Here is a 27,995-nt window from a genome sequence, read left to right on the forward strand (position 1 = left end):
TATTTTTTTTGAGATTGATTCCAACATTTGTTTAACATAATAACCTTTACATCGAGTCGACGACCACCATAACTAACATAATTAAGTCTCTTAGCTTTAAAAGAAAAATATTTTTTAATATTTAAAACAAGCAGATCCGTACAATTTAAAGCAAACTTAGCAACTCATAAAACAGTTCCACAAAGCATAAATTGTAATGTCTAAGTTTTGGAAAGTTTTACATTTTGATTACATGTGTTATTCTGGTTGATGGGATCTTCAACTTACTGCAGTGGTTTTTCAAATTAAAAATAAAATATTTCTACATATTCTTTTTTTTTTGTGGTCAATTTCTACATATTCTATGTATTGGATGCAACAACATACAAAATGACTCTTGCATGTCTTACAAAACCAATATAATGATACATCGTAATTTTGGAGAACTTATCTAATTGTAAGTGAAGGAAAGAGTGTGGAAATTGATTTAAAGAGATTTCCAAATACTCCATTGAAAAAAGAGACTTCCAGTATCACATTTTCCTTGTAGGGTTAAGGTCAAAGAATTGCAACAGATCAATCTCAATATCGTGAGGCAATCTAATATAATACTCATTTTCTCATCCCTAGCGAATGACCAAAAAAAATAAAGGAAAAAAGAAATAACTTTTAATTTTGTATGGCTGGACTGGATGTTTCTGCACTAGAATTGCTCATTAGCATCTTCAGCTTAATAGAGACTAGCTGAAAATCGATACCAATATTGAGATTGGCAGAGTTATAAACAGGTTGAGTCATGTGGAGACTGGCAAAGTGAGCAAAACTGCAGGCGGATACCTGTTCTGGTTTATTTTGAGTTATCTGGATGCTATATAGACAATTTTAAGACACTAAGATGTCTTCGAAAAGTTTTGTTGAGGTTTTCAAATGATGAAATACATGACTTCTTCTTGATCTATTTAATTTGATGAACCAAATTTGTAAGAGAAATTAATCTCTTTTGAATTTTGTCTGATTTACCTTATCTAGATTGCGAGGGAAATCTTGGTTTTTCTTGGTGTTCTGGACTTCTTCTTGAGTTGGATTGCTTCTTAAGGAAGATTGCTTGCTTGCTTTTGGTAGTTGCAAGATCGTGTGATTTCTGATTTCTTTTGATCAATCGGGATTGATTGTTGAGTTTTCGTTTGCTTGATTGGTTGGTTGGTTGATTTGGTGTCTTCTTTCCGGTCCGGGCATTCTTGTATTTATAGGAGAAAATGTTATGATTGAATAATACTGGATATTTCCAATTTTTGGACTAATCCCTCATTAATGCACAAGTGGCAAAAGTTGTCAGATAATGCATTGATCATTTTTTGTCATATGCTCATCAATGTTTCAGAATGCCTCTTGATTGTTCCTTTTGCAAAACAATGAACTGAAGTGATCAATAATTCCCAGATTCTTCCAAAGTTGGCACCATAAATATCCAAATATCATGGCAGTAGAAAAAAAATCTTGTTATAAAAACCAATGAATTTGAGAGAGAATTTAGATGGAGAGAGAGGAAAGTTTTTCTCTTCTTCTGTATGTTCATTACAAGTATGGAGAAGCCCTATTTATAGGCATTTGGGCTCCATCATATTTACAACACTCCCCCTTGGAGACCACAAATGATATAGAATATGTCTCGTTAAAAACCTTGCTAGTAAAAACCCAGTGGGACAAAAAACTGGTCAAAGGGAAAAAGAGTACATAATCATGTGTAACATAAAATTCTATGTATATTGACGCGCGTGCGACACTGCCTCGTTAAAACCTTGCCAGGAAAAACCCAGTGGGATAAAAACCTGGACGAAGGAAAAAGAGTACAGTGTTTGAAGATCTTTATTGATAGCACGCTCCCCCTGATGCTTAGCAAAATATCTTTAAGTCATATTGTTGATCACCTTTCTGAATATCGTAGTTGACACTGCTTCTGTGAGTCAATCTTGAGCGACACTGCTTCTGTGAGTCAATCTTGAGCGACACTGCCTCGTTAAAACCTTACCAGGAAAAACCCAGTGGGATAAAAACCTGGATGAAGGAAAAAGAGTACAGTGTATGGAGGTCTTTATTAAAACCACGCTCCTCCTGATGAATATCTCCCCCTGAAAACTTCATGACTAGCTTTTTCCAGTAAGCGACCATAGAGATTTCCAGAGTCCGCATATCTAATAACACTTGGGCTATTTGTAAGTTCACTCAAAAATATGCCCGTATATGGTGTTATGCTGAGATAGCATCAAATATGCCTCACATCATCCCAAAATGATGGTGATGGAGTTGAGCTCTATCTGGAAAATACGATGTACGGTCCAATATACTTCCGGAAAATCCTCATAAAAATGCTTCAATACTTTCTTAGTATAAGCAAGAATCTCGTTGGCATAATGCTCGATTTTTTTTAAGTTGAGACAAATATTAATGTGTTGCAATCACATTATAATCAATGTACTCACTGAGGTAATTTATGCATATTAATATTGAGTACAAATTTTGTGCTTCAAGCACATGTCCTTTAGGGACTTGCTTTATGCAATGTCAATCCTCTCAACGGATTTTGTTTAAAAGGGATTAAACTTTATGACACATTATATAGCTTTTACCCAGCTATTTATACATCTTTAGGAAATCGCTTCTGGCGATTATGCTTTGTGCATTTAATAACCCTTTAAGATAATATGTTGGTCTCCGTAATTGTGTAATAAGGGGGGCACAATTGAATCTGTAAATATGGAGAAAACCCAACATTCCTTGTTTCTGCCAGAAACAGTGTGTCATACAAAGTAGGTATATTCCCTTTTATTCCGAACACCCAAGTATAACTTTCAGTATTAACAAATTTTGGGGTTCATATTGTGGGTTTGTTCTTTCACGTTCATTCTCATTTATAATGGAATTACCTCGTTCCATTTTGGCCAATGATATTGTCGACATTTAATAATTGAACGTGGTTCCAATCAACACAGCCCATTGATGATTTGAGTAGCTACTCCAAAACCAAAAATTGTCATTCATCAATTCATGATCCCACCATTCTCATTTGCATGCGCATGCATCAATTATAAGCATTTCTTTGCTTTTGGGTACCCAAGCCACTTCAGGGGGCTTTTATTATGTGAGAATGTGGATTATAACCTCCAATGGAGCGTTATTTAGCAGTGGGGCGTGGATAATCTCTATTTAGGGAGTTGGAACATTTAGAACCCATATATCTGTCATGCTGAAGGCATGCCACAGATTAATACATACATGTCAATTAATTTCTGGGACCTTAACCCATAATATGGGACTTTAATCCATATAATTTGCTACGCATTAGGCGTGCATAATATCAATATTGACATGTCAAAGGATTGTCCTTTCGGGACTTCAATCCACATCATTTGCTACGCAACAGGCGTGCATCATATTGACCATTGCTATACCCATATTCTGTTCTTATGGGACTTTAATCTGTGCAGTGTATTATCAATGTATCCAACTTGCAATCTGTAAAATTTGCATTAATAATTCATGGATACATACAAGCCATTCTTTTGGAACAGACTTATCTCCCCATTTGGTTACCTTTCAAGATAAAATATCAAATAAGTATATAAGCATAAAATAACACAAGTATTGCTTACATCCTTAGGTGGGAGAAACTTTTCTCAAGTATCATTCAAGCTCGTATCGGCCCAGTAAATATAATGTAGCGCTTGATGATCTAGTTATATCCTGCAAGAGCAAAATCACAACTCTTTTCTCTGTCAAAAATAAATAATCCTCAGAGAGTTACAAAAAGAGAAAAAATGCAAAAAAAAAAATTGTGATATTGATTGCAAGAGAAGGTAAGCAATCAGGGAAGGAAGCTGGTGGGAGCAGACAACAAGCTCAGCAATCAAGGAAGGAAGCTGGTGGGAGCAAACAACAAGCTCTCATTTCTTCTAGTTTAGAAGAACTTCCGGAGATTAGAGCATAAGGTTGCCTTCACAGTTCCCTGATGTGGCGGAAACGTGATCAGGGATAGTCTCGCTTCCTGAATGGATGATCAGAGATAGTCTTGCTTCTCGGGCATATTGAGTGCTCACTGCTAAGAAAAACAAATAGATATCGCATCACTGGGTATGGAGAAAACTGGATGTCTTCTGCAAAGAAAATTTCGTTAGTAACACATTTATACACAAATAAGAGGAATAGGTAGAACCGGTGAATTTCAAATTAACCATAGGAAAATTGCGAGATTCTCGGGATACTTTTGAAAAAGTAGCTCCGTGAAATCCGTAAAGCAAGATCGGCTTTTGACGAAAATAATACTTTGAAAACGTCGAAAGTGCCGACAAACATTAATGGAGGTCACGTGAAGTTTTGGAATCTGGGAAAGAAAAAGATAATATGGGGATCTGAGATAATATTGGGATTCTGAAAAAAACTGTAGCCATATTTCCTCCTATAGATATTGCCTTTGCAAAACTTGATTGGAGCAACTGCGTTTCAACTTAACTTCCTTCATTTTCTGAAACTTTAGTTTTCTTAAGGCTTTCTTCGAAACCTTCTTAAAAATGGCTTCCTCTTCTTCCTGCCCAAATTATTTCAATTTAAATGATACTCCCACAACAACCAGTGACGCCCAAGTTTGGCGTCCATCCTTTGTATCCAAAAATCGTCATCTCACAGTTAATGATTCTGTGATGATGAATGATGCTACTGCTGTCATAGTAGCTAGGAATTTCATTACTCCAATGGATGAAATGTTGTTGACAGGGAGATCAGAGGAAGAGGCTATTGATGACTCAATGGCTTTTAGCATTCAGAGTGCTGCTTCTGTTTCTAACATGGCTGATCGTTTGCGTGCCAGAGCAAACGAGGTTGAGAATTTAATAACTGAAAATTCGTCTCTCCAAAGAATGCTTCATGAGTCTCAACAGGAGGTTGAGAAACTTAAAGGAGAGAATAATGCCTTGTTGAAACTGGTGAGTTCGTACTCTGTTGATACACTGAGAAGGCTAGACATGCTGCAGGTCTCCAATGAAAGAATTTTGGGAGACCATGAGAGGCTCATGGCTAAGCTTAAGAGGCGTCGTCCTCTTCCTTCAGAGGCTTCCGGAACATAATGTATTTTTATAGATTTTACAGGGCCTGCACCTTCATTGCAGGAAAAAATCTATCTGTTGTATGTTCCTGTTATAATAATTGCGCACATTCTTAAACTTGCACTTGTGGTTTTTACGTCTTTTCAAAATGATGGTTTGGAACCTTGTGCCTTATAGGTTCAAATAACCACATCGACTCTCCCAAATTTCATATTTCAACGTATGGAACTTTTGGCCTGTGCTAAACACAAACTCAGAATTTATTCGCCCTTTTCAAATGAACATGAAATATGGATTGAGTAAGAGTCACGCTAATATCTTATATATTTGTGTTCCTGAGCTTCCGGCCCAGATACAACAAAATATGTGGGGAGCCTCAATTCATCATTCTCTTATGCCAAAGAAATATGTGGCGTACCACAATTTGCAATAATACCTCAAGGGTTGTCCATTTAATTGTTGGAACTTCAGGTTCTCAACACTTAGATTTTGAACCTCAAGCCAAAATCACATGTTCTCATGGTGTGGACATTTTTACAATTTTCTGAACATATTTCTGGACTTCAAGCCCTTACATAATTGTCCATATCTTGAGGAACTTCTGGCATCTCATTTAATTGCTCATTCATGAGTTTAAGGAATTGCAGGTTCCTTTTTTGAATATAGTGACGGTTTACCCAAAATGGTTAATATTTATGTATACGTCACTATTCATATATCCGGTACTATTCATCAAGTCATGAATACGTATCTATTCATGTGGACAGTACATTTGCCAGTACAGTTATCATCCATGTGTACGGCATTATGAAACAATACGGTACTGTTACATCATTAAGGAACCCCAGGTCCTTATTTACATGTCAGGGATCAAGGACCCTCAAGTCCGATCACATGTTTACAAATATAGTACCGGAGAGACTGCCAGCTCATCATCATCAAGGATCTTCAAGTCCTGATGTAATTGTATGATGAGGATCAAGGAACTTCTGGTCCTGATCTGCATACTGTAAAAACTCATCATACAGCACATTTAATCCATAAAATAAATTGCTGGTAAATAAATTACTGGTATGGACGATAAACCCGCACTACACTTTAAATAAATGTAAATGTGCGGTAAATTAAATTCATAAAGTTAAGGTGCTTGTATGGGCATTAATTCTGCTCCATACATTTAAATAAAAATATAGGCGTGGACGATAAACCCGCACCACCCTTTTAAATAAATGTAAATGTGCGGTAAATTAAATTCATAAATTAAATTGCTTACTGTATTGACGTTAATCCCGCACCATACCTTAAATAAAATTAAATGTGCGGTAAAGTAAATGCATAAATTAAATTGCATGTTGTATGGACGTTAATCCCGCACCATACTTTAAATAAAATTAAATGTGCGGTAAATTAAACGTGCTTGTATGGGCACTAATTCTGCTCCATACATTTAAATAAAAGTAAAGGCGTGGACGATAAACCCGCACCACCCTTTTAAATAAATACTGTTGTATGGGTAATAAACCTACACCATACAGTAAATAAAAGTAAATGTGGGAATAAAAACCACCACTGAACAAGATAAGGAAAGTGTTAGTATTAGTAACGGTCTCCCACTGATAATATGTTTAGTATTACCAAGGGTCCATTTTTGTTAATGGTTAGTAATAGAAAAGCAGATAAATATAATAGGAAATAATAGGGAAGATCAGGGAGCAGAGATCTTATCGCTATTTATTATTCTTTCTTTCGGTGGGTCGGTGGGTTTTGCAGTGCTGAAGCATCTTTTTATTTTATGTTATTTTTCTTTTGCTTTCATCATTGCTGCGTGATATTCCTTTTGTTGAGCACTGAGTCACTGTAGTCACTGACACTGCCGAGTCTGGCCTTGGAGGTCGTTGTCTTGGGCCAGGGAAGCGAGCTCGTTCGCAGCCTCAACACGATCCGGCAACTGACCCATTTGAATAGTGGCGATGAAGGACCAAACCCATGAGAGAATCGGGTCGTTGCTGGCAATCGGGGCGAGGGAGAGCACAATTCCGTTATTTCCCCCGGAGTCCGGGTCGAATATGCTGAGCAGCCACTTCATGTCTCTGACGGAAGACTCGAGGAAGTTGAAGAGCTTGCGGAAGTCGGTGGCGCTGGTGATTGTCACGACACGTCGTAGGATGCTCTGTCGCTTGCACTTGTGGACTAGGGTTAGGGCTCGCTCGAGATTCTTGGAGACCTCGGCGACGATTCTCCGAATTGGGCGCTCGTACAAAAACGGCGCCGTCGTGGCGAAGCGGACGACGGTTCGGAGCATTTGCGAGAGGCGATCCACCTGCTTGCCGACCTCGGAGCACTAGAGCTTGAACGACTCGGCCTCGTCCACGGCGGACCGGACCCGATCCGACAGCAAAATCGGGTCTAGGATTGGTGGACACAATGGCTGACGAAGACTTGGACTCCGCTTCAGCCTCGGCCTCGCTGCTGCTAACCGACGTTGTCGGCTCCTGGCCCGGCTGGAGATGATGGGGTGTTAGAGATCATAGATGTGCCTGACATGACCTCAGGGTACAGAAATGGAAGTAAAATCAGCAGCAATATTGATCCTGTTGAAGAACAATTGAGACAGGATGAGAGGCTACAACTGCCTCCATGGCTTTTCCAAAACATCTGGTGGCGATGTTGTAAGCTTTCAATCGGAGGAGTATTTCCAGTGGCGATGTTGTAAGCTTTCAGGTTCTGAAGAACGGAGGAGAGACTGAGGTCCTTCTTGTAATCAATCCAAGCTGTAATAGAATTCCCACTTTTGAATTCAACATCTTGCAAGATTGGATCTGCGGTCTTTATTGAAGTGAGGCTCTCAATGTCCAAACCAACATGGTTATCGTTGGGGTCGTTGAAATGCAAATCGAGCCTGGTATCAAACTCAATGGCCCACGAACTTGTTCTTGGTTAATTGGGAGGAATTAACAAGACCCAGATAACCTCCTGGGCTGCCAAGTATCCTGTTACTAGGTGAGAAGAAAAACGACATGCCGTTGGTGATGGAGAAAGAAAACCTTGTAGAGAAGGAAGCTGTGATATTGGAGAGACTCATGAAGACGACCCAGAAAACAAGAAGCTTTCTTGGAGTCATGGCTGTGGAGAATTCGATTGGTGTTGAGTGAAAAGAAGTGGGCTTTTCTTTTTCTTTGCAAAAGCAGAGAGCTTGAAGTTTGTGAGGGAGAACATGTGGAGTTCTTGGAGTGGTGAATGTGAATTGCGAGGGTCGCAGCAAACGCTCCTGGCGCTTATTCGGAAACGAAGAAGAGCAGAGGAGTAAGCTCTGTGTGGCCTATCAACTCTGTTGGTTAGAGACTCGTGCTGATAACGGGTTATAAAAACCAATGAATTTGAGAGAGAATTTAGATGGAGAGAGAGGAAAGTTTTTCTCTTCTTCTGTATGTTCATTACAAGTATGGAGAAGCCCTATTTATAGGCATTTGGGCTCCATCATATTTACAACAAATCTGGCGATTTGCAATAAATAGCCGTGACTTTTAACTAAAGCAAGCCTAACTTTATTTTATTTATTTATTTTTTTTTGTGGTCGAAAAGATCTTGTATTCAAAGCATAAGAAGCCCCAAAGCAAAAAGCCCATATAGAGAAAATAAAGATGACCATGCAAGGAACAGACAATGCATTGAGAGTCAAAATAAAGCAAACAATACATTTAAACTGATCAAGAAAGGAACGCCAGAATAGACAATCCAACCACAAGGATGTCAAAAAGATTCAAGACTAGTCAAAAGCCAAATTAAGCATGGTGAGGACAGGGGAGTCCATCCTTGCAAAGAATGTGCACAAGAGAGGTGGGGAGTCGTTCAAACCAAACTTTTGTACTTTCCAGCTTTTTAGGTCATCAATTTCTTTGGAATTCAGTCACCAACAGTGAGGATTTAACCTGATAAACTTTAACAGCTAAGAAATTGTGCATTTTGGCTCTAGTGGATCCTTGCACAAATAACAGAGTTAAAGTGGGGTTAAGTGGGATGTCAAATGCCAAAAAATTAAGGCATGAACAGGGAGGGATAGACAAAAACATGGACAAAGGATATGAAGCCATAGAATAATCTTAGATATTTAAACTTCTTTAAAATTCATTAAAAACCCAATTGAATACAAAGCTGGTTAAGTATGCCAATTCCACCCAACTTGATTTTTGGGTTGTCGGCTAGATAATGGTTGGAATTTTTTTTCTCTTGTTTAAATTTTAAAAAAGGTATGTTGTGAGTATAATGCTAAAAAGACCACATTTTTGTATCACATTTGAATAATGTATTATGTGGCAAGTGATGCATACAACCAATGTCCAATGTGGCCCTCTAATTTTCTTTGTTACTAGCCTTTTTGCACGCAATTCCGTGTCTGCGAGTGGTTTTTTTAAAATTTTTTAAAATTAATTTTATAATTAAAAAAAATAATGGGTAGTTGTGTTCTATAAAAATAGGATCCATTATCTGATTTTTCTTTTAATTTTAATTTTTTTAATATGAAAAAGTGTGAATTTATCATATTATCCTCATTTAATTAATAATTTCAATTCTTAATGTTTACATTAACTAATGACATTTTATGATATTTTGAATGTTTCACCATTCTCTGTCCTTCGCTTTATATATATAGAGTAAAAAATTCATTGGTAAGGCCTAGCCCAACCTAGTTTGGTCAAGCTCAAATAATTCGGCCTATGTGGGCTGGATTTGGCCAAAGTAATGAAACCCATGCCTAACATAGCTTAGTATGAACAAATGAATAAGCCCCAAAAACCCAACCCAAACCTAGCCTGAGCCCTAAAAGCCCAGCCTAAACCTAGCCTGAGACTGAGCCCTAAAAGCATCACACCTTTTGTTTTTTTGGGTCTTAGTACAATTGTTTCTTATTGAAGCAAATCCCAAATGAGTACAAAGTTTAAAGAATTTAACATAAAATAAGAACAATAATCTAACTTGTTAAGGGTGCAAAGAAAATAGAAAAAAGGTAAGGATTTTCAATAAGTTGGTAACTTTTGATTTCTCATAACTTATTTAATGCGAGGAATACATAATTTATATTTTTTACCTTCTTGTGTAAAAATCAGTTTCTTATCAGTAGTATAATATTGCATCAATTGGGTAATTGTAAAAATATCTGTTTCGTGCGGATCTCTGTATGAATTTTTTGGGTTATGAAAGAAATCCCCTTTTTTTCTCAAAGAAACAAACAAATACTTCACTTCCATGATATAAAAATCTTTTTACATCAATGGATGGGAACATTTGCAATGAAATGTAGAAGATTTTTCTTCACAATATTAGAATTTTAAAAAGTTTAGTCTAACCCAGTTAAAAAAATCTTTTTATTGCAGAATAATAGTCTCATATTCGGATCTCATGATATATTAATAGTGTATATGAAAAATCTTTCTTCATTTATAGTTTAAGACTGTCGATTGTATTAAAAGAGAATAGACATTTAAAACTTAAAAAAAAATAAAATCACAACGCAATGAGGAAGGGAAAAATCAATGTCGCAGGTTGCAGCGCACGTGATGTAGGCTCAGCTCAAGGCATATCCCAAATTCCTGAGGAGATAAATAAGATGCTAGAGGAGAACGCGAAAATCAGGTGGTGCCACGTGGCACGCTACCTGGCAAGCAGGCATCGCATCTTGGAATCACGCGACCCAAAGCCAAGCGAACCAAGCCACTACGCCTATGGCGGTCCTTCATCTTCACCTTCATCTCCTTCCCCTTTCATCGTCACCATCATCTTCTTCACCTCATTCACAGAGCCTAAATTACTCTTACTTTCCACGCCTCTCCAACTCTCTTTGCTCTGATTGATCGTAGGCTCGCAACTAAGGCAGAGGGGGCTGAAGACGCGTCTAAGTAGCACAGAAGATTCCTTGGGGCTCTGTTTTCGATTGGGTATTGAGTTTTAGCATCTGGGGTTGCCCAGCTTCACCATTTTCAGGTACCCAATTCTTGTTTCTGTGGGAAATTTTTGATCTGGGTATTCAATTTGGATCTAGTTTGATAAAGTTTGGGACTTTTGGGGTGTGGTGCTGTGATTTTGATTGGCTGTTGGATGAAATTTGGTTGTTTTGATCTTATTATTTTGGTTTTGGTGATTGTTTCGATGGTGGCCGTTATTGGTGTTCGGAAATATGATGGTTTTGTGTGGTTTTGATGGAGTTGTTATAAATGGAGGATTTCTCAATTTCGGTTAGTGGAGTTGAAGAACATGCTTATAATTATCGGCTCAAATCTTCAAAATTTGAAATATATATGGTGTGAGTGTTACTCATGTGTAATAAAGGAATTGCGTGCTTGAGCGAGTCTGAGAACCCAATTGATCAGCAACACCCTCATCAAGCTGTGTACTTGATGGATAGCCCTTCCGCTACCCCTCACTTTGGTTCTAATTCCACCGCTGTTTCGAGCCCTAATTGGAATGAGGAGAGCCCACGTGTTAAATTTCTATGTAGCTTTTCGGGTAGTATATTGCCTCGCCCACAAGATGGGAAGCTCCGGTATGTGGGTGGAGAGACACGAATTGTGAGTGTTCCACGAGATATTAAGTATGAGGAGTTGATGAACAAGATGAGGGACCTTTATGAAGGTGCAGCAGTGCTCAAGTACCAGCAACCTGATGAAGATCTTGACGCACTTGTATCGGTTGTGAACGATGATGATGTGACTAATATGATGGAAGAGTATGATAAGCTGGGCTCCGGTGATGGTTTCACTAGGCTCAGGATTTTTCTGTTTTCGCATCCGGAACAAGATGGGTCATCACACTATGAGGGAGATGAAAGGGATAATGAGAGGAGGTATGTCGATGCTCTCAATAATTTAAATGATGGTTCCGACTTTAGGAAGCAGCATCCTGAGTCCCCTTTTATTAATCCAGTTGATGATATCCATATAGCTGAACAGTTTTTTAGCCCAATAAGTCTTGAGGGTGGCCTTCAGAGAAGTTGTGATATGTCCGCACCTCAATATAACTTGCATCACCTCAAGATACCTCATATAGGATCAGGGCAACACCATCAACCGATTACTCAGAGGTATAACGAAATGGAAGCTCCTTGGAGTCCTGCATACTATTCTCCTAGGCATCATGGGCATCTTGATCCAAGACCAATGCCAGAATTTCCATCTTCTCCTTCCTCTGCACGGTACCGTATTCCATTTCCAGATTTACCTGATAAATGTTTAGATAGAATGCCTGAAGAATATGCACGACAGCCATTGAATCATCAGCCTGCATATGAACACCAAACACAATATACTGAGAATGTTGTGTGGCTTCCAAGTGGAGCTATATCTGGTGAAAAGTCTGGCTTTCCTGGTCACATCTTTCATGGAACCAATGTTCTCGAAGGAAACAGTATTTGTGAGCATTGCCGGATGAATTTCCAGAGAAACCAACCACATTTTGAGCAATCCAACACGGTGAATGGATTTCACCAGGTTGCTAACCCAAGCACTGAGTGTCCTCCGAATAGAGAAAGTTTCATGATGAATTCAGATGCAAAGTTGCACCATGAGATATACGCAAGTGAACAGAATAATGGTCCTCCATCTCTTTATAATGAGACTCCAAATCATGAAAGAGGATGGATTCCACATCATCATTTGAATTGTCGTACTGAGGAAGCAAGACCACATGTCTCTGGAGCTGGGAAATTGAATGATCACTACATTGTAGATGGTCCCAGCATGAATTTGCCTCTTGGTCCTAGTAACATGGTTGATGGCCATCATGTCTCTTCCAATTATGTTCATCAGCGAGTTGGACCTGAAATTGGAAATGAAGTGTTTCATGACCGACTTGTGCCTGCTCCACCCCATGTACACGTTGCTCCCTCAGAAGAGCGTGGGGTTCGTTATGGGAATCCTCCTTATGCCTTTGGAGGAGATAATCCTTACCCAGTGTCTCATGGACATGTACCTGGACCTGCAGTATGGAGAAATGTTCAGAGCCCAATGCATGCTGCGCCCTCTTACGAAGCGTCCAATTCTGCTCCACAAGTGAATGGCACTGTTAACCCAGGATTTCTCAGGCATGAGGATAGTCCAAGGTTTGGCCTTACAGTAGACAATCAAAATATTTGGGCTGACTCCTCGCAGCAAATGTTAGGTTTTGATGGAAAAGTTGTTCCAGACTATTCGTATGGCCACACTTTGAAGTTTAATCCAAACACACTTGGTCAGGAAAATCATCCTCCATTTCCTTCAGACCCTACTCAACCCACACCTGATATGCTAAATTGTGCTATTCCTTTAGACCCCGTTACTGGAGTTGTGAGGTTGGAGGGAGAAAGTTTGCCTGGAGAAGAGAAGGAGGTAAATCTTGTGGAGAAGCTAGAGTACTCTGACATGCAGGGTATAAGTCAGAACAAATTTTCCGATAAAAATTATGAAATGGTATCTCCTGAGTTGATACATTCAAATTTCCCTAAGCTTACTGAAGTAAGTGGTGATGTTGTCAAAACTAGTGACAATGATCATTCTACTCCTGAAGTTCCAAAGCTTTCTGTTAGCCATTTCATACCTGAGTTGATGGCTTCTGTAAAAAGAGCTGCATTAGAGGAGGCTGAGGAGGTGAAAGCCAATGTTAAAGAAAGTGGAGATCCTGAGAAGGATAGTTCAATAGCCGAAGAAGCAGCTGCAAACAATTTGGAACGAGTGGTGAGAACTGAGTTAAATATCTAAAATGAGAAATTGTTCTGTAGTCATCTGTTTTCTCTTCTTAATGCACTGTTGTGTTATAGAACACTCCTGGAGATGGGGAATTGGATTCTGATAACGATTATCTGAACAATTCCAAAATTGAGCCAACGAAGGCTGAGGCAGAAGCTATTTCCAAAGGATTGCAGGTCTGTTTGTTTCAATCTTATGTAATTCTTAAATCCTACAGTCATCATTGGCTTATCCTCATTATTTCCCATACTATTTGTCTTGATCTTTCATGTGGTTTTCTTTAAACTGTATGATTGTTCTTTGGACAGACAATAAAGAATGATGATCTAGAGGAGATTCGAGAATTGGGTTCTGGAACTTATGGGGCTGTTTTTCATGGGAAGTGGAAGGGGTCTGACGTAGCGATAAAGAGAATAAAATCCAGCTGTTTTGCTGGGAGACCATCAGAAAGAGAACGCTTGGTAGGATCTTAGCACTCTTCCAATCTAGATTATTACAGTTGCTATTGACCTATTACAGAACACTGCCTTGCTTCCCCGGTTTGTGGTTTGTGTGATATATTGTTAGTTCTGACATTTTATATGATATTCTGGTTCCTGCAAATTAGTGCCACAGAGAGAAAAAAAAACAGTGACTGCATGATAGGTGTAGTCATCATGGTTATTACATATTGTTCACTTTTTAGAACTTCTGTCATTTAATTCAGTGTATTATTATTATCTGTGGCTATCATCATGGTTATTACATATTGTTCACTTTTTAGAACTTCTGTCATTTAATTCAGTGTATTATTATTATCTGTGGCTATGTAATACAAGGTTTTCTTTGTTGTTGTGACAGATTGCAGATTTCTGGAAGGAGGCTTTGATACTTGGTTCGTTGCATCACCCAAATGTTGTTTCTTTCTATGGTATTGTGCGTGACGGTCCTGATGGGTCTTTAGCAACAGTGACCGAATTCATGGTTAATGGATCTTTGAAACAGTTTTTGCAGAAAAAAGACAGGTATCTAGTGTATTTTCTAGGAAGCAACATTTCTAATTTGTTCTACTGTTCTCTTCTCAATTTCTATATTTGAAGGTCTTATTCTTCGCTCAAGCATATGATAAATCTTTTCATTATATCATTGATCAGAACAATTGATCGTCGTAAAAGATTGATCATTGCTATGGATGCTGCATTTGGAATGGAGTATCTGCACGGGAGAAATATAGTACATTTTGACTTAAAGTGTGAAAATCTTTTAGTAAATATGAGAGATCCACAGCGGCCTGTATGTAAGGTTGGCTGATTTAAATACAGATCTGTCACCTTCTCTCGACTCTTAGTTTCCAGCTCCATTACACTTTTTCTAAGCATGCTTTGTGTTGGGAACTGACATTATGTGCATCTTCTTTAGATTGGTGATTTGGGATTATCAAAAGTAAAACAACACACTTTAGTGTCTGGAGGTGTTCGTGGAACTTTGCCTTGGATGGCGCCTGAACTTCTTAGTGGGAAAAGTAACATGGTAACAGAAAAGGCAAGTGATGCTACCCTTGGCACGTATGTAGAAGTTTTTGGTCCTCTCAGAAGAATGATTAGTATATTAGTCTTTAGTGTGTTATTTCATGTGTTGTCATTTTCAATGTTGTAGATTGATGTTTACTCGTTTGGAATTGTTATGTGGGAACTGCTTACGGGGGATGAGCCATATACGGATATGCATTGTGCTTCTATAATTGGTAAGAACCAATAATTTGTAGGGATATATTCTGCTTATTTTACCATAATATGATTCCCTCCATTTTGTTCAAAAGGTGAGGTCACTGTCATCATTTATTTAATAAAACAACATCAATCTCCGAGAAGTTACTTATAACTCTAGCTACAGATAATCTGTGTTTAATGTTAGCTCATATGGGATCACATTTTGATTCATATCTTCTGGCTGAATTCTGTTTTTAACTCACTTCATATATACAACTGCTTGACACTACGAAGTAGCTTTCCATTTGTTGCTGGACTTTTCAGCAATTGCTTTTGGGTTACAATAATTGAAGAATGTTGATTTGTTCTTAAAGAATGCTCTGTAGTATTTAAGACTATTTACTTACCCTTGGCAATTATAAAATATTAGGGCTGGTTTGACACTCCAACCTTATTTACCAACTATATTCTTAGCAATTTGTTTTCCTGTTTTGTTTCTCTGACCTGGTAGTAATATCATCTCAGACTTGTAGTCACTATTATATTTTCTTTCCACTGTCCATTTTGATACGTTATGCACTGCTGTTGTAACAAGTTTAACACTACACGGACTAACATGTAAACTCTAAATTGTATGTGTATATGCTTAGGAGGAAAAAGAAAGCTGTCCTTATCCTTTTCTATTGGCAATTTTGCATTGTTTGACTACAGTCATCTTGCTGTCTCCATCCAGACATTAGTCCATGATTTATTATGCGACAACATCTCTTACAAAGTCCTGTTGGCATGCTTAAGATTTTTAATTAAATTGCTTGCATGCTTTCAATCAGCCTATTTTTCTAGGCATTCATTATCGTATGTCATCCACAATTTGAACCATTCCAGCCAAGTATACACAATATTTAATTTTGTTCTGCAATCTGTTTCTTTGTCGTATTTGCAGGAGGAATTGTGAACAACACATTGCGTCCTCAAATTCCCACTTGGTGTGATCCTGAATGGAAATCTTTGATGGAAAGTTGTTGGGCCTCTGAGCCTTCTCAGAGGCCATCATTTTCTGAAATCTCTCAGAAGCTAAGGAATATGGCTGCTGCAATGAATGTGAAATAATTCGAGTCTTGATGCAGTTGATTCACTTCTTGCATTTTATGTTAGCCAGGACTTAGCCAAAGAGGAAAATAAATTGAAGCATAGATTTTGCAGTGTAAGGACACCACTGGTTTAAAAGTATATTAAGGCTAATAGTGTAATATTATGCCTTGGTTCATATTTAAGGTACCCTTTGCATACTGCTGTGAAATGGTAATGCCCTTTGAGAAGTGCCGGATAATGCACTTTAGGGTGGCTTTTGCCTGGAAGGGGCTTCATCATACACCAACCGGAGTCATGATGGCACGACCAGAATGTGAGTTTAATTTTCTTTTTTCAACTACACTTGTATGCCATTACTGTTTTGTGACACTGTAATAAAGCAATTGCTTTGGCTGTCTTTTACAGGTTTTAGTAATTTGGTTGAGATCACAACGGTACTGAGATCGAAGCTGAACCAAGGTCTCGTTTGAAGGGCATGTATATAAATTAATTGTCATTAAAGCTATATCATGAGAGGATAATGATGCATTATACTTGCAAATTTTACACAATTGAACCTATTTCGTTATTCGTTATTTTATTTTATTTTGGGCCTCTTCTGGGTATGTTAGCCAGGAACATCTGTTTATATGTCAGGCTTATGCTTTGGCTCTAAGAATGTGAAAAGCATATGAGTATTTGTAAGAACCTCTTTACATCATGAAAGTCTGGCTTTAGTGTATTTTATGTAGAAACTATAAAAGCATAGATGTATAAAGTATCTGAGTATTTGATCGAATTTGTGCATCGGACTGTAGAACATTTTGTGTTTGACATGAACAGTGGCAAATACTGGACAATTTAGGCGATCTTTGTTTGCATTGACCTTTGAAATTGAAATGGCTTAAGATGTTTGAGGTGTTTTGGGCGGTGTTGCAAAAATGTTTTCATATAGCCATCTATTGCTCGGTGACAGACTTATAATTTATAGCATTTTACAGTACGGAAACTAAAGACCTACCTCTGGTTTCTGCTGATAAAATTTGGATTGTAGTTCACTGCAAAGGTGTTGAGCTAATTGCCAAAAATGGAGGACCACACCCAATCCTATCATCAATTTGAATCTTTTTTTGCAACATACAGACTACTCAGGGGATTTAGTCCAGTGGTAGGATGCTCGCTTAGGGAGCGAAAGGTCCCGAGTTCAATTCTCGGAATCCCCATTTCTTTTTTATGATCTTTGCAGTAGTGAAAAAACTGCAAAATGTTAAATGTAAATATGCCAAAATATAAGAGCCAGGCACATGTCAATATTGTGAAATGGTTAGGCCATCTTCAACCTGGAAGACTCAAATCCAAATTTTTCCCTATCAAAATACAACTATTCAAGTATTGCCCGAACTCAAATAGATTTTTCCCCAAATCCTGCTGACTCAAAATTTGAGTTCGCAACTTTATTAAATTGTTTAGAAACGATTTAAATTTTCTTTTTAGGTTAATTTTTATATATAACTTTGTGATTTATTTTTCTGCACATTTATACATAAAAAAATTGAAATTTCACAAACATAAATTTATTTCACTTAAAATGAGAATGAGTGCAGGAGCATAGTAAAAAAAAAAACATAACATTATTTCACTTGAAAATAATAATTAAAAAACCAAATGGAGCAAGTTCAAATACAACCATTGGATGTAAACGGTCAATGCTTCAGCGCATGCCATGTGTCTAGTTTTAATAAGTGAAAGTGGATGACTTTTTGCCATGATGCGCCTGCTCCTTTAAGTGGGTTCAGTTTGGGCCTCACAAAAATTATTGCCTGGACTGCTAAATGGTCCCAAATTCCGCCTCAAAAATCAGCTGGGTAATAATTTAGCCTATTCCTATACGTTGGGAGAGTTTTTGGGCTAAAATCCCAAATTTTAGGTTTAGCCCCCTTGCATTGGAGATGGCCTTATGAAGCAGGCCCTAATACTCATTGATTATATTTTATTTAATAGCGTATTTCTTAAGTTATTAGCTATCCATTAGCTCGTTGTTTCAGTGGTATTTCACTTTTCAATATTAGAAAAGTTTCAAATTCGAACTTTCCATTCTTAAGTTATAAAGAAATGAATGTCATTAGAGCTACGAAGCATGGGTTACTTTGTAACAAGAACTCCATGCGTGGTACCAAGTGGAATTAATGGATATTCAACAATATTTTGGGTACTAAAAGGCTAAAACTTGTTATGACAAGGAGAGTTTGACAATTGGTGATGACTTGAAGGAGATGGGGCATAGAGGGTTGAGCCTGACGAGCTCAGCATCTGCGGCTATCTGCAGTCTTTGTACGTTACTTTACATAAGGTGCATGGAGGACTCAAGGATAACAACAGCTTCAATACTTAATAATTAAGAGACTTTTGCCAAGGTGAGCTTTTAGAAAGTGATGAGCCTTTATGTCTATATTGGTTTTGGGATGTGGCAATGTAATTTGGAGGAAAGACATAAAGAAGAAAAGTTTATTTGATTAAATGGATAGGACCTGCAAGAGGCTTGTAGGTCAAGTTGTTAAGAGCTTGAGGCTTGTAGGTCAAGTTATTAAGAGCTTTTATTCCTAAACTGAAAGTTCTAGGTTCGAATTCCCTTATTTTAATATCTCTTGTATTAAAAAAAATAAAAATAAAAATAAATCGGTAGCACTTGAGTGATGGAGAAAGCCCTTATATAGGCACAAGTTTTGGCCTTTTCCACTTGTGCGCTTCAAAATTGGCCAGGAGGAGCCTACACACTAGGGGTGGGCATCCATATCAGAAAATCGGAACTTTGAGCCGCACCGGATTGAAACAACCAGAAAAAAATCATGTTGACTAAAAAGTCAACAAACCAACACTGAACTAGATCAGACCGGTTTAAATCTGTTTCGATGCCGATTTCACACCTTGCAAAACCAAACTGAACTAGACCAGACCACATGTGTATTTTTTTTTAAATTTTTTTAAAAACATATTTTAAATCCAATGCTAAATTTCTAATCCCATAACTAATATTTTCTCAAGCTCAACTTCAAAGTACCTTTCTTTTTTAGGCCCAATCATCTCTCTTTATATGAAATTGGATCATTTGTGAATTTTTAAGCCCAAAAAATAAAATTTTAGTTGAAATTTGTAAAAAAAAAATAATTTGGAAAAAAAAAAATCCTATCCAAAATTGGGAAAATCAAATACTGCACTGAAAACTTGTTTAAACCTGACCGTCCAGTTTCATAAATTTTTTTTCACCAAAACCAAATCGAACCACACCTGTTCAATAGTACCAATTCCAATTCCGGTGTGAGATGAAACCAGACTGGACTGTGCCCACCTCTACTACACACAAACAAACAGAGGAGGATAAAGTGTATTAGGATTAGAAAGCTGATACAATTTTAGATATCTTTTTCTACTAATGGTACCAAACCGTTGATGCCAATTTTTGGTCAACAAGAGTAAAACCATAAAACTACACGATCATAAACTAATACAACAAAATATAACTTGATTCACTCAATTCGAGCGACACTCATCATCTGTTGCTTTGGGTTTTTACTATATGAAGGTAATTAAAGAAGTGCAAAATGAGGAGAGCTTAGTTGCGTTACACAGAAGGAGAGAGCTATTTATATGGGCTATAGGCTATGTGTTACACCCACTTGTGCGCTTCCCATATAGGCTATATGTTACAACCATACACAAACATGTTTTGAATATAAGCGATAAACTACAACGAGGAGGGGGGTTTCTCACACGCACTATCAACATACCATAAAGATTCGAACATGAAATCACTGATATGCAAATCAAGATTTTACTAGGCTAGACCCTATTAGCCATACACAAACATGTTATAACTGTTAAATTTATGAGAAGTTTCCTTTTAATGATAATTAGAACCAACTCCCTCCCTCAATTCTTATTAATCAAGTTTAAACAAAATTTGCGAAAACCATATATACTTTGGTAATCAAATTGAGTTGTATATTATTATGTGACGCTGTAATAAATATATTAAAGTATAAGTTTACATACCTCCTTTGTATGAGAGAATGGAGACATTACCTTAATCAATTGGTCTAGTCATGTTTGTTCTTTCTTTTGTGCTTTGTTTTTCTTTTGGTTGACAATTTGAGAAAGCTTGGTCATTATCGAACCAAGTGTCAGCATAAGGGTTATCATTGCATTTCGTACCTACTACACATAATTACGATCCATCAACAAGGACTAGCCATAGATATATGTATAATACATGTATATATATTCCTCCATTATATACATTCTAAAATATCTTCACTTTTACCAAAACATCATGACCAATGCAAATTAATAATGTATGAGATTAAGATCTATACTCTTATTTGTGTTACTTATTCTTGTCCCTACCAACTACCCAATACCCACCCAAGTTTGATTCATCAAGATAATTAAGAACCTGGTTGACTTGGATGAATAAAATTTTGCTCATATTCGAGTTTGAGAAATATGACATTGATATGAGTTTTGGCTAAACGATTAAACTATCCAAGTCTAAGTTGTAGGGCAAATTGGCTTGGCATTACCAACTCTCTATTCTCTCTGATATACAAAATCTATGGGGTCAAATTCTGTGACACCATCAACTTCCAACTCCTTGCCCCTCCGGAGAATACTATTTGCCATGTACGGTACCTAACACATGCCAAAGACTATTTGTATATAAAGTCAAAGTTCGCACGTGCCAATTGACTTCATGATATTGTAATATTTCTAAGATACAGATGGTACAAAATCAGTACAATAGCACCAGCTAGGAAGCTGTAAATCTCAATGGTCCATACAAGAAGTAAAAAACAGACAATAATATGCAGTTACCTTATGGCATTGCTGTAAGGAAATTCAACACCTACTGCTCGTTTTTTGCTGATAATTTTTGGATTATAGCTCACTGCAGAGGTGTTGAGCTAATTGCCAAAATTGGAGGACCACATCCTATCATCAATTTCAGGCTTTTATGCAACATACAGTTAACTCAGGGGATTTAGTCCAGTGGTAGGATGCTCGCTTAGGGAGCGAAAGGTCCCGAGTTCAATTCTCGGAATCCCCATTTCCTTTTTTGTGTGTTCTTTGCAGTAGAGGAAAAAATAGAAAATGTTAATGTGATATCATTTTCACCAAATAGCTATTAGTCTAATGGTATTTCTTTTCCCAACCTTAGGAGAGATTCTAAGTTCGAATCCCCAGTGTACTTACCCTTAACCAGCGGTAAATAATGAGCTTGATGGATATTCAACAAGGTGCTAGAAGAAACTTGTTATGTTATGTTCTTTTGCTGTCAAATTTGAAAAAACAATAACAAGGACAGTTTGACAATTGTTGATGACTTGAAGGATGGGGCAGAGAGACTTGAGACTGGTATGAGCTCAGCAACTGCGTCCATTTGTAGCGTCTTTGCGCAACACTTTACATAAAGTGCATGGAGGACTCAAAGATAGCAACAGCTTCAATAATTTATAATTAAGAAGGCATTCGTCAAGCTTAATCAATTGGTCTTTGCTGTCTCCTTGTGGATTATTGAAAATACATTTGATGTTAATTATGTTATTGCAAGTCCTCCTTCGCATCGTAATTTGTCAACCCTTGTGACGATATAGGTATTATACAAAGCTCAAGCTTCCAATTCTTTATACATGCTTTAACTGAAAGTCACCCTTATCTTAATTCTTCTTAATAAACTGAAAGCTATTTGCTAGCTGGGTGACATGTGTTAAGGGCAACACAAATATGCTTACTATTTACCTAAGAACCAGCATCCAATGTTTTCTACTCCTAATTTTCAAGATATTTACTGAAGTATGAAACAATGCTAAGACTGTGTATGCAGCTGGTAGCAAGTTGTTGCTGGTTAATTAATTTGAACTTGATTTGATACACAAGAAACCTAAGATTACAAGGAAATCTAAACGTCTTGGAGTGCAAGACAAGTATATTACAAATAATACACAAGAAGTACTCTTGGAATTAGTCTTGAATTTAATTTCCTAATTTACTGCAGATTTATCTCTGTACAAGATGACTAGTCTGATGATGTCTATCATAATTACCTGTCTAAATTAAAACCAAAATGAAACAACAAACTCCATGAAAAGTTAAATAGTTACAAGAATTTTATAAGGAGGTGACAGGACTTATAACCACTACAACAACCTCTAGAGATTACACAATGAAGATCTATATAGATCACTTTTCTGACTTCTGAACAAAAATTATTTTATTAACATACTTTGAGAAAAATGCTAAATTTTTACATATCATGTGGGCACTAGCATAGGGCAAAATGAAATGACTGTAGAAGAAGTTGAAACCATTAGTTTGTACTCTTTGGATTCAGAATATTGATTGGACTTTGGCACAATTATGTATAACTTGGATTTCTTTCTCACCATACATATATGGAAGACAATATCTGTGGGGTACACCATTAACATTGGTAACTGAACCCAACAAGAGTATCTTAACTTCATGGAAAATACTTCCCTCCTTATCATGTAAGTAGAAACTCCTACATTCTATCTAAGAACAGTGTGACATGTGTGCATAAGTTTTTTTTGTTGTTGTTTCTGATGAATTATTTTTACATATTTATCAAACTGTGATTCGTAGGAGGGAGAAGTATCTCCTTATAGAGAAAGAGGCAAGCAATATCCGTAGTTCATAGCCCAACAAAAAGTCAATTAGTATGTGCCATCAACTTTTTATGCATATAATTGTTACTCTGTTAGGGCCTAGCTAGCAAGTCAAATTCATTTCAAAATATATTTAAGAAATCAATTGAGCTAGCTAGCACTAGCAGTAGCTAGCACCAACCAATAATACCGTATTAATATATGTATTTAAGCACATAGAGTCCATGTTTATCCTGTTATTAGGACCACCATTACCAGCTCTATTACAATAGTCTTGATGAGGGTTGGTCTTCTTGATGATGAAATGCAACCTTTCTTTCTTTCTTTTTTTCTTTTTTCTTTTTTTTTTATAGAAAAAAATTTCTCGTTCTTTCTTTTTGGCTAGAGGATGGAATTGCAGTGTCAATGCAGAGATTCTAAAGTCCAGAGAAAGACAAGCAGAAGCTTGTTTTCTTTCTCTCAAAGATCTGAGTCCATTTGGTGATTAAGAAATTAATACTTTGAGGGACTGCTTTTTGAATTTTGATAGTTTCCTCTTGTTATTTCTCCGTGGTTGGGGTTCTGGACCTCCCTCTTTCTCACCCTTGATTAAGAAAGTCATTAACACATTAAAGTATGTAATAAACAAGGTCAATCAGTGGTGTTTATTTTAAAAGGTTTGAAATCCCAATGCCTTTTTCTTTGTTTTTTTTAAATTCTTTTTCTCTTGTTTATTATAATACTGCATTTTTCCTGTTCTTTAATATAAATCCTACGGCCCCTATCCAACTTGTACCTTAGGGCTTTTCTAGCAAAACTAGGCTTTACTGGGTTTTTTTTTTCTTAATATTGAAAATAGTATGAGAATAATATACAGACAAGTAGAATGATTTCACTTGAACAATGCTATTAGGCAACTTTCTCATCTTCTTTGTAATTTTTTTATTTTCCAAAAGGATTTTCATGGTCAACTACAAGTAGTTCATGATCAAGGTAAGTTCTGCTAGTTGTGTGTAGATTTTGGTGGAGATGACACAAGGCATTTGAAACCTTTAAATCTGTTTTAGCTTATAATAGGCTCTTATATTTTTAGTCCAAGGGCATGGACTTTCCTGTACTAACTGAGAGAAACCCCTTGTCACTTATAAGTCAAAGGGGATGGATATGATTATGCACCAGCTTCTTTGTCACTATGAAAATCTAATAACAGCTTATTTTCCTCAGCAAGAGTTTGAATTCCAATCAGTTCGTTATCATTTCTCTGTGTGGTAGCTGGCTAGCTAGTTTGAAATGCCTAATATTGAGAAATATGTTAAAGGATAACAATGAATACAATTCAACTTTACCTGAATATGTAGCAGATTTTTACTAGAACCTTCCACCTACTATGTTCTTAATTTAATTTCAGTTCTTTCAATTCGTGCTGGTCACAACCAGTACTAGTAAAATTGGTAACCAGATAAATACCACCAGTAATATTAATAAGTAGTACTTGTTGTTGCATTTTGTCACTCGAGAAAATTTACCCATCTTCAACACCATAGCTTCGTACTTTTGTTTTTTCATCAATAATTACTATCGATTAATCTCAGAAATAGTAGAACTAGCCAGACAAAAAAATATTTGAGAAATACAATCTGGATAATATTTCAGAAAATAGATCGAGCAAGGTGGATATTTGGATGATAGAACAATAAAGTATAGAAGCAACAAGATGAACAATTAATGCTCTCTTCTTTTCAACTTAAGTACAAATGAAAGTACTATTTCCAACATTTTCGTACTCATTAATTAAGATATGTTTACCCTTAATTTCCCAACATTGTCAACACCAGCTTAGATAAACACATTTAGGTCTGTGACAAAGTTCTTGCAGAAGTTTCCTAGTTTTCCGTTACTACAAGAAATATCTGACTTTATATATTTGATTGCAGACTAATCAAAGTCGTCAGCTGTGATTATTTAGAAGAAACTTCCAACAAAAATCATGGTATTGTTTCTATAAAGTTACACTCAATTTCGGTCATATTAGTCGGCTTAATCACAGTGATTACGGTCCTTAACCCCACAATTATACTGGTTCAATTTTATTATTTTATCCCAAATGCCTTATTAAATTGAAAAAAATTTGCAGCCTGCAGCATTTTCCTGCAGACTGTTTATATGTTTAATCTAACAATATATCAGAAAAGCTATATAGGTTAGCTAGGGTGGCTTAAGAATGGAACATTTCAAAGGATAATAGGATGGTGGCTTCTTGTGATTCACCAGATTCAAATAATAAACAACTAATCGCGGAAAAAAGCAGTTTAATTTAATATTGGTAAAGAAGAAACTTGTGTCGTACTTTGTCCAGTTGCATGCATTGTTAATTATATATGATCGAACTAATCCAAAAAAGGAAGAGAGAGAGAGAGAGAGAGAGAGATCTTGATCAAACCCTAGAGAAGAAAATTGGGGTTGAATAGTGAGGAGAGGGATAGATGAGTAGAGGTATTTGACTTTTTTGTCCTCATAAGCATCACATCATCCACTCTTCCTACCTATAAATCTTAGTCTTCCCTTCCCATTCTTTCTTAAAAATCTCAGACAGCCTTCTTTTGGTACTCACTTTCCTTGTAGATCTTAAAAAGGAAAAAAGGAACAAGGAGAAGAGATCGATCAAGATGGGACGAGCTCCGTGTTGCGACAAGGCCAATGTCAAGAAGGGACCATGGTCACCTGAAGAAGATGCAAGACTCAAGGCGTATATTGAAGAGCATGGTACTGGTGGCAACTGGATTGCCCTTCCTCAGAAAATTGGTAAACAGATATATGCTCATCTATAAATAATCTGTTCTTAATTTTTGTTTAGAAACTTGTACACAGATTTCAAAGCATCATTTAATTTGACCTTTTGATGGGTATGTAACTTGCAGGGCTTAAAAGATGTGGAAAAAGTTGCAGGCTGAGATGGCTGAATTACTTGAGGCCCAACATCAAGCATGGTGGATTCTCAGAAGAAGAAGACAACATCATCTGCAGCCTCTATATAAGTATTGGAAGCAGGTAAAAATTAATTTCACCCGTAAAACTTTAACCTCAATATGTTGTCTCTTTTCCCTTGTCTATGATACTTTCACAATAGAAATAATTAATTATAACTCCTTGCTACCCTATGCATCTCGTCCAATAGTACAATACAGATCATTGATCCACTTTCCTAGGGTTTCCTTAGTTTCTTCTTGTTGGAATCTAACATGCTCATATTCTTTTACTTCTAGGTGGTCTATAATTGCTGCCCAATTACCTGGAAGGACAGACAATGATATAAAGAACTACTGGAACACCCGATTGAAGAAAAAGTTACTCGGAAGGCGCAAACAGTCTAACATCAATCGATCGCGGTCTGATCAAAGTGAGGATCACCTCAAGGACGCTGAAGATGCACATGCCTTAAGCAGCTCAGCCCTTGAAAGACTCCAACTCCATATGCAACTTCAAAGCCTTCAAAACCCTTTCTCTTTCTACAACACTCCTGCACTGTGGCCCAAGTTGCATCCTTTGCAAGAAAAGATGATCCAGACCCTCCGATCCATGAATGATCAAAACTGTAACAACCCTCTGATGCACCATCATTCTCTCTCAAGCCCTCATCAAACAGTTGAAGGGCATAAGAGTAATAGTGATGTCTATGAACAATTGCAACCCACTTCTGCTTCTATCAGAATTCAGGAAGAATATGCAAAACTATGCAACCCCAAGAATATGGATGAGTTGGAGAATGCTTTGAATGGCATGTCATCCTCGGACGCCGCCGCATATCATGCTTACATCTCCACAAGCAATCAAGTGGACTCGACTATTGTGGTGACGAAAGCTGCCGATGGTATGGAGCATTCCAACGATGCAGGAACTCATGATCATCAGCAGATTAATTCGAGCTTCCAAACTGAATTTGGTGACATTCTTAGTAACAAATCTGTTGCTTACACACCACAACAGGAAGATGATCAAATAGCTGAATTTGATTGTTTTAAGGAAATGAATGGCTCCAAGGACAGCTTGGTGTGGTGGGCTAATGAGTTTGATGCCAAATCTGCATCCTCAAACTCCTGGGATTCTACTTCTGTTCTCCAGTCTCAAGGGATGTTTCAAGATTATGAATTGCGTTACAACCTGTAGTTATGAGAGTGATAGGGACGAGTAACGTTATATAGGCCACATTTATGGACCATATTGGAGACTACACCACTAATAGAAGATGAACCCACAAATATGAGAAGGTCATACTTCTATCAAAGATGCAGTCTACAATCTGGTTGACATATGTGGTTCAAATAGTTTTAACGAATAGGATGTTGGCTATGGTAATCTTTCAAGGTCATAGAATATGCCTAGGGCAAAGACGGAATTGATATATATGATGCCATGCATGTGTTTTGTAAATTGTTTGAAAAATAATGTCAATATCTTTTTATTGTGTTGCCAAATCTGTTTGACATTCACAAAAGTCGTGCTCATCTACTTCACTGGGAAGCTTTAAGTAGAGGCTCACAAAGAGAACACATATATAAATTTCTGATTGCATGCTAGCTAGCTAGCTAGTGGTCCAGTACTGCTTAACAATATATTCCCCTACTATTTATAGATTGCGAGTAAAACAACCAAGAGGTTCCTTTGAACTAGTACCAAATTTGGAATGCCCTAGCTAGTAGTAGCTCCCAAGATCCAATCACCCTCACGCAATCCATTTTTAATTAGAGTTCGCTATAATATAGTGAGAAGAACTAGCAGAGATTAAGTGTT

The 27,995-nt window shown here is 37.1% G+C and overlaps 2 protein-coding genes and 2 non-coding genes across 4 annotated transcripts; all 4 read left to right on the top strand.

Moving 5' to 3' along the window:
- On the top strand, nucleotides 10,671-17,347 carry LOC18790119. Its single transcript, XM_007227005.2, has 9 exons — nucleotides 10,671-13,777; nucleotides 13,861-13,965; nucleotides 14,098-14,250; nucleotides 14,630-14,793; nucleotides 14,923-15,070; nucleotides 15,188-15,310; nucleotides 15,425-15,512; nucleotides 16,421-16,882; nucleotides 16,975-17,347. Exons 1-8 carry the CDS (start codon nucleotides 11,387-11,389, stop codon nucleotides 16,585-16,587), a joined length of 3,339 nt encoding a protein of 1,112 aa, XP_007227067.2. The 5' UTR covers nucleotides 10,671-11,386; the 3' UTR covers nucleotides 16,588-16,882; nucleotides 16,975-17,347.
- TRNAP-AGG lies at nucleotides 17,700-17,771 on the top strand. Its single transcript has one exon. It is a non-coding gene; the product is annotated as a tRNA-Pro (tRNA).
- TRNAP-AGG lies at nucleotides 21,578-21,649 on the top strand. The gene has a single exon. It is a non-coding gene; the product is annotated as a tRNA-Pro (tRNA).
- LOC18793409 (transcription factor MYB36) lies at nucleotides 25,768-27,679 on the top strand. The gene is made up of 3 exons (XM_007224766.2): nucleotides 25,768-26,009; nucleotides 26,126-26,255; nucleotides 26,471-27,679. The coding sequence occupies exons 1-3, from the start codon at nucleotides 25,874-25,876 to the stop codon at nucleotides 27,369-27,371; spliced, it is 1,167 nt and encodes a 388-aa protein (XP_007224828.1). The 5' UTR covers nucleotides 25,768-25,873; the 3' UTR covers nucleotides 27,372-27,679.

Source organism: Prunus persica, chromosome G1, assembly GCF_000346465.2.
Source record: "Prunus persica cultivar Lovell chromosome G1, Prunus_persica_NCBIv2, whole genome shotgun sequence".
In the NCBI taxonomy this organism is placed as follows: domain Eukaryota; kingdom Viridiplantae; phylum Streptophyta; class Magnoliopsida; order Rosales; family Rosaceae; genus Prunus; species Prunus persica.

What these genes read in the sequence shown, in the direction of transcription:
- LOC18793409 (XM_007224766.2), top strand. Translation starts at nt 25,874, where the DNA reads ATGGGACGAGCTCCGTGTTGCGACAAGGCCAATGTCAAGAAGGGACCA. An exon ending in TGCCCTTCCTCAGAAAATTG is followed by an intron (nt 26,010 to 26,125) that starts GTAAACAGATAT and finishes TGTAACTTGCAG; the next exon opens with GGCTTAAAAGATGTGGAAAA. An exon ending in TATATAAGTATTGGAAGCAG is followed by an intron (nt 26,256 to 26,470) that starts GTAAAAATTAAT and finishes TTTTACTTCTAG; the next exon opens with GTGGTCTATAATTGCTGCCC.
- LOC18790119 (XM_007227005.2), top strand. Translation starts at nt 11,387, where the DNA reads ATGTGTAATAAAGGAATTGCGTGCTTGAGCGAGTCTGAGAACCCAATT. An exon ending in CAAACAATTTGGAACGAGTG is followed by an intron (nt 13,778 to 13,860) that starts GTGAGAACTGAG and finishes GTTGTGTTATAG; the next exon opens with AACACTCCTGGAGATGGGGA. An exon ending in CTATTTCCAAAGGATTGCAG is followed by an intron (nt 13,966 to 14,097) that starts GTCTGTTTGTTT and finishes TTCTTTGGACAG; the next exon opens with ACAATAAAGAATGATGATCT.